General features: G+C 42.2%; 1 protein-coding gene across 1 annotated transcript; it reads right to left on the bottom strand.

Annotated features, from left to right (window-relative positions):
- Positions 1-902: 902 nt before the first annotated feature.
- Positions 903-11,808, bottom strand: slc25a4 (solute carrier family 25 member 4). Its single transcript, XM_067982594.1, has 4 exons — positions 11,593-11,808; positions 8,109-8,595; positions 6,616-6,756; positions 903-1,536 (listed from the first exon to the last, which is right to left on the bottom strand). The coding sequence occupies exons 1-4, from the start codon at positions 11,701-11,703 to the stop codon at positions 1,379-1,381; spliced, it is 897 nt and encodes a 298-aa protein (XP_067838695.1). The 5' UTR covers positions 11,704-11,808; the 3' UTR covers positions 903-1,378.
- Between the last annotated feature and the right edge of the window lie 7,462 nt (positions 11,809-19,270).

Raw genomic sequence — 19,270 nt, 5'->3', positions numbered from 1 at the left:
CCTTGAGCCTGTTCTGCCATTCAGTTGGATCATGGCAGATCTGTAGCTCAACATCATTTACCTGCCTTTGTTCCATATCCCTTGATACCATTACCCAACAAAAATTGATAGATCTGTCTTGAAACTTTCATTCGACCCAGCATCCACAGCCTTTTGGGAGATAGATTTCCAGTGGAAAAAGTGCTTCATGATTTCACTCCTAAATGGCCTAGCTCTAATTTTAAGTTTATGCTTCCTTGATTTAGATTCCCCCACCAGAGGAAATAGTTTATCCATCCGCCCCAGTAAATCCTTTTAAATTCCTGAATTAGATCACACCTCAATCTTCTATACTCAAGGGACTACAAACCAAGTTTATGTAACCTACGTGCATAATTTAACCCTTTAAACCCTGGTGAATCTATACTGTACCCCCCCTCCAAGACCAGAACTGAATGCAATACTCCAGATGCGGTCTGTACAACTGAAACATCACTTTCTCACTCCAACCCCCTTGTGATAAAGGCCAACATTTATGTCTGTCCCTGTAATTTTCACAACTTCCTTCTGTTAATGCCTGTGTCAGGAAGAAGTGAAAAGTTGAATGAAAGTGTTTGACTTAAATGGAAAATATATTTTTGAAACAAATTTCTACTTGCCTTGTAAACTCTTTCTTGTCCATCCCATCAGTTATCATATGGCCTTCCACGAAGGCTACACTGATGGTTATCTAGTTTCTTTTCAAATTGCTCTACCTCTGCTGTAGTGGATGGCTCATCCTCCTCCACTCATCATTCACTCTTTTGCTGATAATGCCATTCTTGATTCATCAGTGAGTACATAAAGAGGCGGAAGAGCACACTCCATGTTCACAACAATATGAATGTTTCAAAGTTGGTCGAGGAGTCGATACAAGCACCAGCTCAATTCAAGACAGGAAGTTTTATTGAAAATTGTATACATTAGGCAGTCTTAATAAATACATTTGATTTAATTAGGACTATAAATACATTTGATTTAGTTAGGACCAATGCTCAATGTGCATAGATGTAGTAATTAGAATATAACCATTCCTGGACTACATGTATTAAATGTGGAAATTTATCACCACCCACAGAAAAACTGAAACCCTTAAGTAAGATATGTACAGTTTGCATAGGGATAAGGCTGCGGAAGTTAATGCACAGATGACAAACCCAAAAGGTGACTGACTTTTTAATAATGCATAAATCCCTTTCACATTCATTAGGACTCCCCAACCGGCAACTGCTTTTATTCAGACATCTGTTTCCTTAAAGGTACGGTCACCATTGTTAAAAACATTGTTCCTGCTACAATATATTACAGTTTTCTAACTTTGTATAATTTTCAGTAGTGGGGGGGGTGTTGCTGTTGGATCTTAGGCATATTTCTTGATTTCATCATACAGTACCAGTACAAAAGCACCACCCATTCCTCTCAATACATTCGACCAGGCACCTTTGAAGAAAGCTTTAGGTCCTTCATCTTTTGCAATCTTCGCCCAACAGTCGATTGTGCCCTTGTACATAATATCAGCTGTTAAGATATTACAACAGTAATGTTAGAAAATGTACTATCCACTCACTACAATATATAGTCTAGTCATTGTCTAAGAAGTATTGGATCCCAATATTTCTCCTCCCTGATTAAATCAAACTGGCTAGGTTGAGTACACGCAGAACTCTCAGATACCTAAATAATCTTAGTACCTAAACAGTCTTCATATGGGACTTCCTCTTTTTAAGAATGCACAATGATGAATGAGGGAATGAGTACAGTGTTACAATTTAATTGAAGAATCAGCTTAAATAAGAGAAAATTTTGAATGGTTTATCACCATCACTTGAACATTGCAATTATTTATATAACTGACATATTGATAATTCACTTTCTTGAACTGGCTTCCTGGTATTTTATAGTAAATAGTTTTTCCATTTTTTTTTTAAGTGTTGATGGTGGGACCTAATTGGTTTTAGTGATGGTGGACAGAGTGCTTATTGCAAATATATTCCATATCCCTCTTTAAAATAAAAATTATTTCAGTTGTACATTTCCTCATTTTTGAACTTCCTGCACCACACCTACCTGTTCAAAAGGGTGAGCAAGTAACCTGTTCTTAGGCCTCGTAATGATGCTGTATAGCCAGCCACTAAGATATAATCAACAGCTAGGATGATTATATCTCCCTCCTTTCCTGTGGGGAGATGCTTGGCTCAACTGAGATCAGTAACTCACCATCTGGGGAATTGTAGGCACAAGTTTATAGCACAGTGCTTTGGAGCCCCAACAGTGTAGCACACTGGCACTCCATGTCTTTAATGCAAGATGATGGCCAAGCATAGTTTTAATGGTCTGTCACATTGTTAATGCTGGTTTTTCAAGAAATAATCCACAACTGGTCATTAGAATATTGTTTCAAGTATATTAATCTGTTATATTTCGGTAAGGTTCAGAAAGTATTATGTTTAGTGTTTAAAAAATGCTGTTTTAACACACTTAATAAAATCTATCAAATAAAGGTGCTTTGTCATCTTTCGCTAGCCCATCAATTGTTTTTTTTTGTTTGTAGTTATGCTGAATGAGAGAAGATAGAAATAGTAACACTGTGTTTTATGTATCTTCGCTTAATATTGAATGTAAAAGACTGAAATCTGGGTGGTTCAGTAGGTTAGGCCCTGGCTTTTTAATCTCACATCTGGATTCAAACTCAGCTCAAAATGATGCAATTAAAATTTCCTTTGTCTATTGCCTGTAAGAGACCTGAGTGAGATGAGTTTAAGCAGTCTCACTGTAGTTTCTAGTGGGCTTGCATCCACAACATTGAGAGAGACCATGGAGCAGCTGGGGCCTGAAGTGGAAAAATGTCACATTATTTCCAGTAAGGGTTGTTATTAGCACTATTGAAGTATAAAACAAATTTTTAAAAAGCCATTCAGCCCATTATATCTGTGTCTGCTCTTAACTGTTTTGGAGCTGAGCCACATTCCTGGAGCAGAGTGGAAGGTGCTTTACTCTGCATCTAATCAAGTTTTACTCAATACTGATATAGGGTGCCTAAAATGAACAGGTGCATGAACACCTGTCCCATGAGCACAAAAGTTTCATAAAATGATTACTGTGCAGTGCCATGAGCTGGGCACTGACCAAGGTACAGAAACAAAGGCAATGTGCTTTTCAAAAATAGTACACAGCATTCTCCTTACATATCAACTGTGTGGACAGAGTGACCAATATTTAAGTCATGAGATGTGTGCAGTGAGAAGATTATGAATGTGGAGGACATATGTGTTTTATAGCTGACGACCACTGTGCTTGTAAAATGATGGAATAAGTTCTAAATAGAAAAAGAGCACTTTTCAAAACAACCATGAATGAGAAGATCATAATAAGAATAATGATGAACAGACATCTGTAGAAGCCAACAGATGAGAAAGTACGATAGTGAAGTATTGCAGCATCTATGGTTAGCCTGGTAATAACTGACTGACCTATCAATATATCGCAATATGGTAAAATCTCTATTCATTAAATTGCACAATCATTTTCTATTTCTGTGAGCTCCCAAGCCAAACAAGTGTATGAGAGTACATCAAGGTACAACATGTTAAGATACATGATTAGATTTCTCAGGACATAAGATGTTAGTGTTCATTTGCATTGTGTCACTTAGGGTGGTTATATGTTTGCAACCACACTCCTCATGCAATAATTTCCTAATCTTAATCATGGAGGAAAGCATTCAACTAAGGCCCAGCATTTCCCTACAAAGGGGTGCAGTAAACTTAGAAGATATGGTGCCAGGAGGACTAATGGATGGCATGGGAGGGGGAAAGAGGAGGAAGAACATTTTAAAATATGGGAGAAATGAAAATTGACAGTTAGGAAAGCAACATTACAGGAATAAATACAGATGTCATCCACTTTTGCATCAAGGTAAAAGAGTTTCTGCATCCAGTAACATGAAAGATTTTTCACAACATTCACCTGAGAAAGGAGGAAGCCTCCGAAAGCTTGTGAATTTCAAATAAAATTGCTGGACTATAACTTGGTGTTGTAAAATTGTTTAAAATTGTCAACCCCAGTCCATCACCGGCATCTCCACATCATGAAAGATTTGGAGGAGCACAGAGATCTAGTAGAGCTGGAGGAGGTTACAGAGCTAAGGAGGGGTGAGGCCATGGAGGGATTTGAAAACAAGGGTGAGAATTTTAAAAGCGAGGCGTTCCCGGACCGGGAGCCAAGAAGGTTAGCAAGCACAGGGGTGATGGGTGAACGGCACTTGGTGCGAGTTAGGATATAGGCAGCAGAGTTTTGGATGAGCTCAAATTTATGGAAGGTGAAAGATGGGAGGCCAGCCAGGAGAGCATTGGAATAGTTTAGTCTGGAGGTAACAGGCATGGATGAGGGTTTCCGCAGCAGATGTACGGAGGCAGGGGCAGAGACAGGTGATGTTACAGAGGTGGAAGTAGGCGGTCTTGGTGATGGAGCAGATATGTGGTCGGAAGCTCAACTCAGGGTCAAATAGGATGCCAAGGTTGCAAACAGTCTGGTTCACCCTCAGACAGTGGCCAGGGAGAGAGATGGAGTCGGTGGCTAGGGAACAGAGTTTGCGGTTGGGACCAAAGACAATGGCATTGGTCTTCCCAATATTTAGTTGGAGGAAATTTTTGCTCCTCCATTACTGGCTGTCAGACAAGCAGTGTGACAGTTCAGTGACAGTGGAGGATTCAAGAGAGGTTGTGATGAGGTACAGCTGGGTGTCGTCAGCGTACATGTGGAATCTGAGGTAGTGTTTTTGATGATGTCGCCGAGGGGCGGCATATAGATGAGAATTAGGAGGGGGCCAAGGATAGATCCTTGGGGACTCGAGGTAATGGTGCGGGAGCAGGAAGAGAAGCCATCGCAGGTGATTCTCTGGCTACGAATGGATAGATAAGAATGGAACTGAGTGAGCACAGTCCCACCCAGCTGGATGACGGAGGAGAGGCGTTGGAGGAGGATGGTGTGGTCAACCGTGTCAAAGGCTACAGACAGGTCGAGAAGGATGAGGAGGGATAGTTTACCACGGTCACAGTCACAAAGGATGTCATTTGTGACTTTGATAAGGGCCGTTTCAGTACTGTGGCAGGGGTGGAAACCTGATTGGAGGGATTCAAACACGGAGTTGGGAGGCGACAACACATTCAAGGGCTTAGGAGAGGAAAGGGAGGTTGGAGATGGGGCGATAGTTTGCAAGGACAGAGGAATTAAGAGTGGGTTTTTTGATGAGGGGGGATGATGATGGCAGATTTGAAGGGGAGGGGGACAGTACCTGAGGAGAGGGAACCATTAAAAATATCAGCTAACATGGGGACCAGATAGGGAAGTTGGGCAGTCAGCAGTTTGGTGGGAATAGGGTCAAGGGAGCAGAATGTGGGTCTCAAGGTCAAGATGAACTCTGAGATGGCATGATGGGAGATAGGAGAGAAACTAGAGAAAGATGAGAGTTCAGGGCTAGGGCAGGGGGGTGCCTTAGGGGAGGTTAGGCATGGTGGGCTGGGGAAGGAGGGAAGCAGCAGATGGTCTCAAGCTTAGTGACAAAGAAGTCCATGAGCTCCTCACACTTTTCGTTGGAGGAGAGGGTGGGAGGGGGTAGGGGGAAAGGGTTTAAGAAGTCGGTTTGTAGTGGTGAAAAGCTGGGGGTTATCTTTGCATTCCAGGATGATCCTGGAATAGTGAGCATTTTGGCAAAGGAGAGCAGGATACGATAGTGCTTTATGTGATCCAGCCAGATCTGGTGATTAATGGCTAAACCAGTTGTCTGCCATAAACATTCAAGTCTGTGTCCCTTGGGACTTAAGGGAGCAGAGATGAAGGCCAAACCAGGGGGAATGACCAGGGTGAGAGAGAGTAATGGTTTTAATGGGGACAAGGGCATCAAAGGTGGAGGTGAGGATGTGATTGAGCAGATCAGTAGCTTTAGAAATGTTGTGGTGAATGGAGGGCCAAAGCTAGACAGTTGGGAATTTGTAAGTGCTGTTGTAAGTGACTTGGGGGAATTTTTTCCAGCGGCGGACTCAAAAGGAAGTGGGGTTGGGAGGGGGAAGGGGATGCGGGTGGAGAAGGATACAAGGAAGTGATGAGTGATGGCCTTATCAGAGATTGACAGGATGGGAGTAGAGAGGCCACGTTAGATGGCAAGGTCGAGCAGGTGGCTGTGAATAGGAGTAGGGGAGTTTATAGGGAGGACGAGAGTAAGGAGAATAGGAGGGCTGTGAACTCAGAGGAGAGAGAGCATGATGAGTTGAGATGGAGGTTGAAATCACTCAAGATGAGAAGTCGCTGGGTGCAGAGGTGGAGGGAGGAAAGCAGTGAAGATATCTTGGTGAGAAACAAAAGAATGTCTGTTGAGCACACATGTGACTTCTTTGGAATGGAATGGCTTCACAGTTTCAAAAGAAAGTTGAAGTCGGCAGAGTAGCAGTATAACTCCAGTCTGTGCGACTGCTATACCCTTAAAGACCATTTTGTTATTCAATCTCATCAGAATCATTTTAGGTTTAAGTATGTTACGTAACTTTATTTGCGATAACTAATTTTCAACAGGTTATTAAAATAATTCGGGTTCATACTTACCTCCCTTACGACCTGACTGCATCATCATACGCCGACGGACAGTGTCAAATGGATAGGACACCAGCCCGGCCACTGCTGTCACAGATTGTGCGATCATCCAACTAATCATAATGTGCACGTTCTTGGGATCCGGCATCATACCTGACGATTAAAAAGCCCAGACGTGACATTGTCAGTTCACTAGTTTGCTTTTCACTAATAAATGATAGACTCGACTATTAAAAAAGCCTAAAACGTGTCTACAGAAACCAATGGTTAATGACTGTTTTTTGCCGACAGCTGGAACAGCACCAGAATCGTCCGCCGTGATGGGAATCGTGTTTGATGGACGCAGACAGGTGGAGGAAGAGGCAGTTGGTCTTCAGTCTCTTCTTGGCCCCTCCTTCCTCTGCCAAGAGGTCACTACCCAGCTGTACATCCTGAAGGATGTTGACCTCTGTGAAACGGACATCTCGGGGGCAGCCAATCGCCCCTCTTTAGTTGGCAAAATCTCATTAAATTTATATTCGTTGTGTTTATTACGCAATATCTTTCCTACTTATTGATGTCTTTCAGTGGGTAAAAAATTCTTTTGAGGCTTTCGTCCCTTTTCCTAGATGCATATTCGTCTTCACTGGCATCCACTTTCCACGACCAGACAACATAACCTATAGGGTTCAACTAATTCATTATCTTTCCTTTGGATCTACTCGTTAATGGCGAGGATTGCTTTATTCCAATGTACAAAAACGGTACCGTCATAACGTCCATAGATCAAGTGGGCTTGCAGTTTGCTGGTGGGATTTATTGTGATGCGTTGTTATGTTGCATATCCGCTAACAGAACGCAACCTTCTGATGGTGAAGACATAAATCATGGAGCTAACAGTGTGATGCGGACTTTATGATATGGAGTAGAGTTACACTAAATAGGTTAACATAACTTTACAAAGAACATCAAAATATAACCCTGTAGGTTATGTTGTCTGGTCGTGGAAAGTGGATGCCAGTGAAGATGAATATGCATTTAGGAAAAGAGACGAAAGCCTCAAAAGAATCTTTTACCCACTGGAAGACATCAATAAGTAGGAAAGATATTCCGTAATAAACGCAATGAACTGTTCCAATTTCAAGGATTTAATGCTTGTCACGTTGCCTGTCCAAATTTAGCTGAAATCCCTCAGGACATTTAATAATTCTTTTTAAAAAAGAACATTCTAAATTATCTTTGGAGAACTGGAGACAAATCTTACACGGCGTACTGGTCATCACAGGGCGAAAGTATTGAGTCCGATTTTTTTGTACAAAAAATAATATTTATATACTGTTAACGAAAGGTCACCTCCATCTAAGAGTTAGGAAACTTTATTGAGTTTTTCTAAAGATTATGACTTTAATGAACTCCATTTTTCAAATGCATAATTGTAAACTAAGATCAATTCGCAATTAGTATATATATATATATTTAAATATGTTCCGACACATTGACTAGAATCCCAGCAGTTTTCTCCTTACCTTTAGCAGTGTCATAGACTCCAAAGTATGCGGCTCGGTAGATAATGATGCCCTGCACGGAGACGGCGAATCCCTGGTACAACCCCTTGGCACCATCTGATTTAAAGATCTTAGCGAGGCAGTTGCCCAGGCCAGTGAACTCTCTCTCGTTTATGCCCTTGCCCACATCAGCTGCCAACCGCGTTCGGGCGAAGTCCAGTGGGTAGACGAAACAGAGGGAGGTGGCTCCGGCCGCCCCTCCCGAGGCCAGATTCCCGGCGAAGTAACGCCAGAACTGCTTCTTCTGATCGACGCCCCCGAGGAAGATCGTCTTGTACTTGTCCTTGAAGGCGAAGTTGAGAGCCTGGGTTGGGAAATATCTGATCACGTTGGCCAGGTTCCCACGCCAAAATGACAGAAATCCCTGCTCCTTGGGAATGCGGGTCACACAGTCCACGATCCCCTTGTACTGCATGTCTGCTGTAATCTGTTTGCTGGCATGTTGGACCTGAAGGAGTTTAAAAAATGGCAAGAAAGAAACCTCAATTTAAATCATTATTACCTCAGGCTCAACCCAAGGTTGTTGCTTTTGATCCTTCCCCATATTAACTGTCATAATTATAGAACCGTCCTATCAATTAACTAAAATTCATTCTAGGAACAAAGGACCGATATCAGAATGCGTGGCTAGATTAGGGAGGTTGGATTCCAGGAATATGGAAAGAAAGAAAAGAAATTGCATTTATATAACACCTGTCACGACCGCGAGATGTTCCTTAAGGCCAATGAAGTTCGAAGTGTAATCACTATTGGAACGTAGGGAAACGTGGCAGCCAATTTGGGCATAGCAAGGTCCCACAAACAGCAATGAGATAAATGACCAGATCATCTGTATTAGTGATGTTGCTTACATTCGTTTCCTTTATTTTCTAAGAAACTTCCAACATGGCATGAAACTTAGTGCTGACCTGACCTATAATCTTTCTACTTTAAAGAAATCAGAATGGCACTTGTTGCATCCCAATCCGTTAAAACTATCCCTTCGCGTCACATTTGGTCTTTTTCACATAAAGAAGAGAAGCCTGGAGTTTCCGCATGATTTCCGCCCATATATCAACTCTCATGATATTGGTCTGTACCCACATCAGCATCATGCAACTCGCCTTCTAATTATGTGACCATTTCCACTGGTAAAAATTTGACGGCCGAGGTCAAATAGTAAAATGGAAGCTGCATCTCACCGTCACCTTTTAAAAGTGTTCTTGTTTTTTGGATACTGGGCGATAAACATTCAATCTGTATCTCGCCTCTTTACTACCGAACAGACCAAGTTTAGCCCCAGGGGTAACAGTTTTTGTAACCAAAGATGAGAGGTGATGAGATGGGAGTAAAAACAGGTGCCTGTACTCCACGGGTGGGGAACAGTTGAAAATCACCTGGTTGATTCCTTACTCGACATATCTACACAATGACAAAGAGCTGAGTTTAAATCCAGACGCCACGATTAAACTGGCCTGGCTCCACTTGGAATACTGCATGTAGAGCACCAGAAAGTAAGCAGTTATCTGGCTTATTTAGTCAGTGCAGATGAAACGCCACAAAGCTGCTCTCCAATGCTTTTTTTTTTCTTCTTTTTCTTTCAATGGGAAAAGTATGGGGAAAAACGTGTCAGCTAGGCTGGTTCAGCTTCGAACAGAAACACTCAAGATACCTTGACATTTAGTGGGATAAAGTAAATCCCAAGCAACGCTGTCAGATATGCCGGGGCAGTAGGACAAGAGAGCACAGATTTGGGGCTATGGAACGCAAGTTTAGGACAGAAACTAGGAAGTATTTCTTTACACAGGGCACTCAACAAATGGAACAGACTAGCAGGAAAGGTGGCGGAGGCCAGGACTCTGGGTTCATTTAAGAAACCGCTTAATGCTGTATCGGGAAAAGGTTAGCATTGGTATTCTGAAAAGAGACCAAACGCGATGAACAGCCTTCTCCCATCATCGTATCTTGTGATGGAACAAGCGCACATCCAGTTGGGAGTATCGTACAAGGTGAACTATCCAAGAAACAACTAAATCCGTCAATGATCTCTGCTCTGGGCTGATAAATTGTGCCGAGATGGGTTAAATGCGGTCAACGAGCTAAATTTTGCCTCTGACAAAAAAAAGGTTCACGTATTCCACAAAAAAGGGGTTTACAATGTTTAACGGCTAATTCAAAGTGTGCAGCTATATTCTTCAAATTAGAAACGAGCCCTCTTGCTGCTCCGCCCAACACCGTACAAGTCAAATGACAAGTCAATTTTCATTGAAAAGTTTTTTTAAAAACTGGAACCACAGTAGAAACAGGAAAGGGGTCCCACAGACAAATACTTTGGGAACAAACGCCAAATCTGACTGGCTTAATGTCTGACAACCCAAACAGTGCCGATTTGGTTCTAGTCTTTGGTGTATTTTCCCCAGACATTAATCTACAATAGCCAGCTTGAGGGACTTTATCAATGAAACACCAAGACTATTTTAGTACTGGTATATATTACATATTTTTTTTAACAAAGCAACAATTCTACTTATGAAAAGTTATCTTGTGTGACACGCAGATGACATCATTTTCCTTCCATCTGAGAGGGGTCGTGTTTAAACCGGATCGATCCCTGATTTTTTTGTTATACCTGCCGCGCAGTCGTGGGTGTTTTCCCCCCAATTGATACCCCTGTAATGACCAAAGGTTCTCCTTCCCCAGCATGTCCATTGCCCATTCAAAACTCCGAATTTGAAAAATTATTTAAAAACAAAAAAAGTTTAATTCAAGTATAGACGTTATGTTTGTTTTAATAGATTGGTGCAAAACTTTTCAATGGCTCTCATATTTTAAGAAAAGCAGCTCGAGAAGAGATAAAATAATCTGCTTTATCAGCAGTGAAGAGAATGGGGTGTGTGCGGCGCTTGAACCCGGAGAGCCGAATGGGCTTCAGGACCTTCGCTGCTCACATGAACCTTGTGACCAGTTGAGTAACGTTTCGATGGCTCTCACTTTCAAACTGCATTTCTGTACCAATCAGGCTTTTAATTCCCTACGCAATCCAACAAGATCAAACCAATGCCCAGAAGCGCGAGTGAAATGTCCCCAAATTTTCAGCAAACGAAGCGAAATTCTATTGTAAAAGTCTCAATTTTAACTGGGACATACTGGAGTTTATCATTTGGTTATAACCCTGATTCTAAAAACAGACGCTGGAAAGTAATCCAGTGATTCAATGAGACACTCATTTCTTTTTATAGCCAGCCACTTAGGATACTTTGGCGCTTATTACTTGGGCCAGTACTTTTTCAAGCCCTTTGAATTTGATTCTATTGCTTTTACTGCACTCTTCGGTCTTGTGTGTTGGGTGAGGCGGTTCATTTCCACCGGGATTGTGTATTTCACAATCTGACGGGATATTTTACAATTCAAACTTTATTCGGTGAATTTTTAAGCTCTCTTCCTCCCCTCCTCCCCAACTCCTTACCTGCAGCAGCAATTTCACCCTCTCAATGGGCGCCACTGCTGTCTTGGAGATGGCAGCAGCAATCCCGCCGGCCAGAAAGTCCTTGAGGAAGCTGATCGCGTACTCACTCATCTGGACGCGTGGAGAAGACCTTTCTGGCGAGGAAACAGGAGAGAAAATACGCGCCCGCTGATAGCAGCAACCTCCAGGATATTTGCAACGGACCAAATGGACGACTCTACACCTTCACACCTAATATAAGCAACTCATTTATCGCGAGAGGGAAAGCGGGGACAGGGCAACTGCGCGAAGGGCTGGAGCAGCTCGCATTGGTGCGACTCAATAAATTTCCTGTGTCACAGTTCAGAAAAGGCGCCATGGTTGACAAAAGAAGATATCGAAGTGCACTGGGGACATTTAAAGGACAAATTTTTTAAAAGATCATTGTTTAAATCATTGCAATGTCGTGACCCTATGGTGCAAACGCGACTTGCTGCAGTGACGACGTTTAATCTGATCGGACATATTATAATCAATAAAGTTTTTAGAAGTACTGTTTTTAAGAGATGAACAATTAACCAAATATCAAAAAATTATAAATTAAAGGTTAAAAAGTAAACGGATAAATGAGTCTGCTTTGATGATGTAGTTGGATTAAGATGTTTAAATGTATTTTGCATGTTACAATTTAGTTTTTTTTGAATTTTTGATCTTTGAAATTACACTGCGCGTTAGTCAATTTCTTTGGAAAGTAGTTGACCGTATCCGGGCTTCAGTGTAATGGTGAGCTGTCAAATCAGAAGTTCGGTGCTGCGTTCACTTCCCTTTATGATTGTTGTACTTCGTGAAAATTTAACATGTCTATGTGCAATACATGGAGATATTTTAGTGGGAGTCTAGTTGCTGGTACCTGTTTTGTCAAATGTGCCGTTTAGAACTCCATGAGAAAGAAATACATAGGAGAATATGCAAGGGATTCTCATTTCAACCAGTCACAATCATTTTTAAACATTGGATACAGATTAACTACACAATTTCTTTGGACGATCTTTAGATTGCGGTTTTTGAGTCTTGCATTTGACTTTGCACTTGTCCTGAAAACCCTGAACGTTATCTGGAGAATGACCAGTCTGCATTTGGCCCTCCCACTGCCCCAAGCCCGTAGGAGCTGGGCATATATGGGTCCATGAGACTTATTCGCAACATGTAGACCGAACCTCGATTTTAGTATGATGAGTATGGATTTTCACAGCAAATTGGAAATCGAGAATCTGTATTTAGCAGGTGGCAGTTTTAGCGTAAAGCGAACACAAAGAATTCTAACTTAGAAAAAAAGGGTTTGCGCTAAAAACTGGAGTGACAACTAATAGGTACTCTGTCGTCCGATTTGTAAAGTTGAACTTGGTCAAAGACAAGAGAAGGTTACACAGCACTGGACCTAACGTTCTGGAAATGCGAGAACAAAGCGGATTAGAAGCCTTCGGCAACAGTAAATGACTGGGGATTGGATGCAGTGTTTCATTCAACACTGAAGCTGAAGATCATAAGGATGAAAACGTAGTCGGAGTCATCAAACGCTTCACATAGTAACCAAACTTCAAACGATGGCCCCTCTGTCAGAACTGGGATTCGTGGTCAACGTGAAACGCAAACTAAACAATATCCAGGGAGCAATAGTAAGTGGAAGAGAATGCAGCGAACTTGATGCACAGGTCTCGTCTCTTCCAGCAAGAACATCCATAATATGTACAGAACACCATGGTTGGAAGGAAAGACAGAAAATAGCCGATCATAATGCACCTGAAATAAAGCTGGTTCTACATTTCTCAAGTAGCTAACCAGCCAATTAACCAATATAACTGGCAAAGATTTTGTTAGTACAGCGGTGGAAGGTCTAAAAATGTAGAGTAATGGCACAGCGAAACTTGAGGAAGATCCCATTCACAGATTTTTGTGGATTGCGTAATCAAAAAAATGGGCTGATCTTTTTGGTGCGTCTGGACAGCTGACAAATGCGCAGTGGAGACAGCAGGACAGGGCCGAGCACTGAATTTAGGCTTGACGACTGGGGGAGGTCCAGAAGACGTTCTATGAATTAGGAAAGAGCAGCAAGGTAAGGCAAGAGCGCCAGCCTGCCTTAATATGAAGACAAAGGACATAAAGAATGAAGTGAAGTTTGACGCTTTAAGACCATCTGCATCGGCTGATCAAACACTGGCAAGACAAGTCCAGATTGCAACACACGCGCTTTTCTTTCTCCATTTTTTGGCAATGTTGCACTGTATATAATACTATAATGCAGACAATACACCAACATTCACTGACCCCTCATTGTTGCATTCTTTTCTCGCTTAGTTTTTCCACATTTACCTACAACTGAATAAACGAGATATCCTTTCAAGCATGGAAAAAAGGTTAGAATCTCTTCATCGGGACTCCATACAGACATTGGGCCAGGATTTCCTCGTAATTTACAATGCAACAACAGTGTAAGAGCAGCGTTGTGTTGGGTTTTCCCGAGAAAATTCACGAGCATGTGACTTACGGCAGTTATACGCCAGAACCTCCTTACGATCGAATTTCCTCGATCACTTGTGCCCCTCCCAAGTTATGTTTGCCAATACCCCTCCTAGCAGTAGAATAGCTCCGCCCCATGCAAAAGATAAAATAACATGAGATTCCTGCATTTACACCAGTTCTGAAGGGGCATAAATTTACACCCAAGGTTTTAGGCGCAGCAGGACCCTTTTTTTCTGCTGCATTACAGCAAATTCTTTAGCAATTTTTTTTATTTTTTCTTACTGAGATCTGCACTGTATTTCCTACATCTTTGAATGCTTTTTTATGGCATCAGAATCTGTTACATTAAAAGGTGTTGAACGGAGAGGTCCTGTCTCTCTGTACCAGTGCCAGTGAAGTTCAGGATGTTAAAGATCCCATGCTGCTATTTAAAGAAGAACATTTCTCCCTCAAGCAACACCACCAAAAACAGATTGACCATTCATCGCATTGTTGTTTGTTGGCTCTTCTATTTCAAAGTATCAACACAACAGTGATAAAAGTGAATAGCATACAGGAGTTTTAAGCATCACAGCATGGGTGCAGCAGCCAATGCTGCCTATTAACGCAGCATGAATGGAGGGCAACCTGGGAGCACAGAGGGCACAGGAGGTACACGATTCACATTATTTATTCGTTCATGGGATGTGGGCGTCGCTGGCGAGGCCGGCATTTATTGCCCATCCCTAATTGTCCTTGAGAAGGTGGTGGTGAGCCGCCTTCTTGAACCGCTGCAGTCCGTGTGGTGACGGTTCTCCCACAGTGCTGTTAGGAAGGGAGTTCCAGGATTTTGACCCAGCGACGATGAAGGAACGGCGATATATTTCCAAGTCAGGATGGTGTGTGACTTGGAGGGGAACGTGCAGGTGGTGTTGTTCCCATGTGCCTGCTGCTCTTGTCCTTCTAGGTGGTAGAGGTTGCGGGTTTGGGAGGTGCTGTCGAAGAAGCCTTGGCGAGTTGCTGCAGTGCATCCTGTGGATGGTACACACTGCAGCCACTGTGCGCCGGTGTTGAAGGGAGTGAATGTTTAGGGTGGTGGATGGGGTGCCAATCAAGTGGGCTGCTTTATCTTGGATGGTGTCGAGCTTCTTGAGTGTTGTTGGAGCTGCACTCATCCAAGCAAGTGGAGAGTATTCCATCACACTCCTGACTTGTGCCTTGTAGATGGTGCAAAGGCTTTGGGGAGTCAGGAGGTGAGTCACTCGTCGCAGAATACCCAGCCTCTGACCTGCCCTCATAGCCACAGTATTTATATGGCTGGTCCAGTTAAGTTTCTGGTCAATGGTGACCCCCAGGATGTTGATGGTGGGGGATTCGGCGATGGAAATGCCGTTGAATGTAAAGGGGAGGTGGTTAGACTCTCTCTTGTTGGAGATGGTCAATGCCTGGCACTTATCTGGCGCAAATGTTACTTGCCACTTATGAGCCCAAGCCTGGATGTTGTCCAGGTCTTGCTGCATGCGGGCTCGGACTGCTTCATTATTTGAGGGGTTGCGAATGGAACTGAACACTGTGCAATCATTAGCGAACATCCCCATAAGGAACTAACCCAGGAAGTGGATCTGTTGCATCAGGTTTGGGTACCTGGACACCTTGGAGAAGCAGGGCACGGTGAGGTGCTGGATCAGGAGAGAAGCTGTGACTGATGTCTATCCCCAGTCAACAAAGACTTGCAGGGATGGCCAGCTACAGTCCCAGTGGCAATTAAGATTGTAAGAAAGCAGTCCTCTGTACCTCACTATGGAATTCTGGGAATACCCAAAAGGTTAATACTGGAATTGTTGCAGAAAAGCTACAACAAGGGACTCTATCCCTCCTGCACACACACACAGGCATCAAATATCCTAATTAAACCTGGAGCCACAAAGTAGTAAATCTGCCAAAAAGTCAAAACTAAGAAGCTAACTAATAGGTCACATTGTGTAAACAATTGTGAAATAAACAGAGAGGTTTACAGTTGTAAAAAATCTTTGACACTTTTGCAGTAGCAGAGCAAAACTTTAGGAGTGAAAGCTGTAAGCTTAAGAAATGTTAACACTTTATCTGACCGACAAGTGTATCACAGGAATTTACATCTTTGGGTGGAGGGCAAACTGGGACCACAGCATGAATAGAGGACAAACTGGGACCACAGCATGAATGGAGGACAAACTGGGACCACAGCATGAATCATAGAATCATAGAATCATAGAAGTTACAACATGGAAACAGGCCCTTCGGCCCAACATGTCCATGTCTCCCAGTTTATAACACTAAGCTAGTCCCAATTGCCTGCACTTGGCCCATATCCCTCTATAGAATGGAGGACAAACTGGGAGCATAGAAGTTAGTTAAGCTAGGATGAGAAGATGACCGAAAAAATGTTGATGGCATAGGACAGCAACTGGCCACAGTCATCCCAAGAAGTGAAGTTGAGCATTTCAGAGGAAGTCAAACAGCCAGAACAAGAAGGCATAAATATAAACATAAATGGGTACGGTAGCATAGTGGTTATGTTACTGGACTAGTAATCCGGAGTCATGATTTCAAATCCCACCACGGCAGCTGGGGAATTTAAATTCAATTAATTAAATAATCTGGAATTAAAAAAAACTTGTATCAGTAATGGTAGCTACGAAGCTACCAGATTGTCGTAAAAACCCATCTGGTTCACGAATGTCCTTTAGGGAAAGAAACCTGCTGTCCTTACCTGGTCTGGCCTAAATGTGGCTCCAGATCCACAGCAATGTGGTTGATTCTTAATTGCTCTCTGAAATGGCCTAGCAAGCCACTCAATCAAGAAGGTGGCTCACCACCACCTTCTCAAGGGCAATTAGGGACAGGCAATAAATGCTGGCCTTGCCAGCAACGCCCACATCCCATAAACAAATAAAAAAAAATAAGCCGGTGAGAATGTGGAACTCACTGCCACATGGAGTGATATCACGGACATATTCAAGGGAGGCTTGATGCATACATGAGGGAGAAAGGAACAGAGGGATATGTGGGAAGGGTTTGGAAGTGGTAATTAGAGTGGGAGAAGGCACGTGTGGAATATAAACACCGGTATTAATCAGTTGGGCCAAATGGCCTGTTTCTGTGCTGTAGATTCAATGCAATTCTACGTAGCCGGTGCCACAAAGCTGATGTACCAAATAAAAAGATCATATGCTAAACAAGAAGCAAAAAGCTGCAAATGCTGGAAATCTCTGTTCTGATGAAGGGCTATTACTGAGAATGTTAACTTATCTGTTCTCTCCAAAGATGCTGACTGACCTGCTGTGTTTTTCCAGCATTTTCATTTTTTTGCTTTTTTGTAATTTTGAATTTCCTCGAATTCAATGTCATCGATCGTTCCTGTAAGTGGACCTTTCATCCTAACAATACCAAAACACAATATTTGGTCATTTATTTCGTTGTTGTTTGTGGGATCTTGATGTGTGCAAATTGGCTGCTACGATTGCCTGCATTATAACTATCCTAAATACCTCTATAAAATTATCTAATCATTCATGTCTCATGTAAAATAAACTAGTTTTTTGGTCTTGTCTCACTAGAATGCTTTCAAGTCCACCTTCTAAAAAGATAGGAGAACACACAAGACAGTGCATGTGAGATCACAGTATCTAGTACATATAACCAGGACTCTTATTGTTATGCTTCCTCAGTTATGCTATTATTTAACTAGATATTGGGCAGTAATGGTGAACCCCAGATCTAAGGGGATGTGAGATTCATTTTCAAGAGTATGCAAAGAAGGCGAACACAGGGGAATAGCTAGTGTAGACTTATTTTCTTTTATTTTGAAGAACCTTAACTTTGTTTCGACAATTCAAATTCTTACGGGCGCCAATGCAAACGTACAGGCACGTACGTGTATTATAAGCAGGTGCAAGTGAGGGAATTACATCCTCCGATGTGTTTCCCATTATTTGTGCCTTAGCAAAGCTGGATGCCTAGGATGCTTTTTGGAACCTGACATCCAGTGTTATTATGGCAGCAGAGGAGGGTGTTTCAATTTTTTTACTGGCAGAAAGCCCATGTTAACTGATTGCAGAGTGATCAATGGCACAGGCCAGGGGGTGGAGTTTAACATTCTTTGAAACTTTTTTCAAAGTTTCACCAGTAGCTCAAAGGGTGCTGACATCTCTATGCTGCAGCAGGCCTCTGAGCCCTACCATTGCTTAACTCTGCCCCTACACCAGCCAGACACCCCGGCAGAGGCTAGGAAGCCTGCCTGCAATATGCTCATGACCCCAAGGCTGGAAGATTGTTCCGGGCCAGGGAACATTTTTGTGATGGGTGGAAGTCCCATCACAATGGAGGTGCACCCCAAATCTTCAAAAGTGGAAAATCTACACCAATATGTTTAAGTATAATTGTATGCAGTAACTGATTTCCCATGGCATTGCTCCTAGATAGTCTGTATTTTATACATTATGGCCTATAATTCTGATGTTTAGCTACTAACCTGGACTTTCTCTTTTAAGGTCACAGCTCAGGTAAGTTGTCTTAATAGGTCATGAGGTACATTATAGGCTAATTATTACTGTTGTTGAAAATTGCTGCAGAATGGATGCTGCTTGGCTCCTCTACTTGTTATCTTGAGAACCAGTTCAGGTTATCTTAAAGTTAGAAAGCAGCTGAAAATAAGTTGTTTTTTTCCTCTCTTTTGTTATATTTTTGTTAAGATTGTTCAGTGGTGATTTGTTAGTGTTTTATATGAAGAATGATGTCTGGAGTGTGATATGCTCTCAAAGCTTTTGCATAAAAATAGATATTGGTTGTTCTATTTTTAAAGAGAAGGAAGCGTTCTTAGAAACATGTTAAAGTGGATCAGAAAGAAGAACTCAACCATTTCCAGTGCTGACAAAACTGGAGTTGAGGAATGGTCCATACTAAAAATATCAATGTATGTCATATTTTATGCTTAATTTTCCCTCCAATTTCTTCCCTCCTCTCCTTAACTCATTGGAGTTGATTTTCTTGTATTGGTGAAATTCAGTCCTGAATGGCTAAGAATGGAATTAAATCGTGCCAGAATTGTAGCATGCTAATAGCATATAGCTTTCCTGGCTGAGCTCCTTTGCTTCATTATTCATAGCTCCAGGTTCAGCTTTGGATGTGTACAAAGAGGTAGCTTAATGGTAAGAATTGCAAT

Source organism: Heptranchias perlo, chromosome 4, assembly GCF_035084215.1.
Source record: "Heptranchias perlo isolate sHepPer1 chromosome 4, sHepPer1.hap1, whole genome shotgun sequence".
NCBI classification, from domain to species: domain Eukaryota; kingdom Metazoa; phylum Chordata; class Chondrichthyes; order Hexanchiformes; family Hexanchidae; genus Heptranchias; species Heptranchias perlo.
The sequence above is the reverse complement of the archived record's forward strand: the minus strand, read 5'-3'. Positions and strand labels throughout refer to the sequence as shown.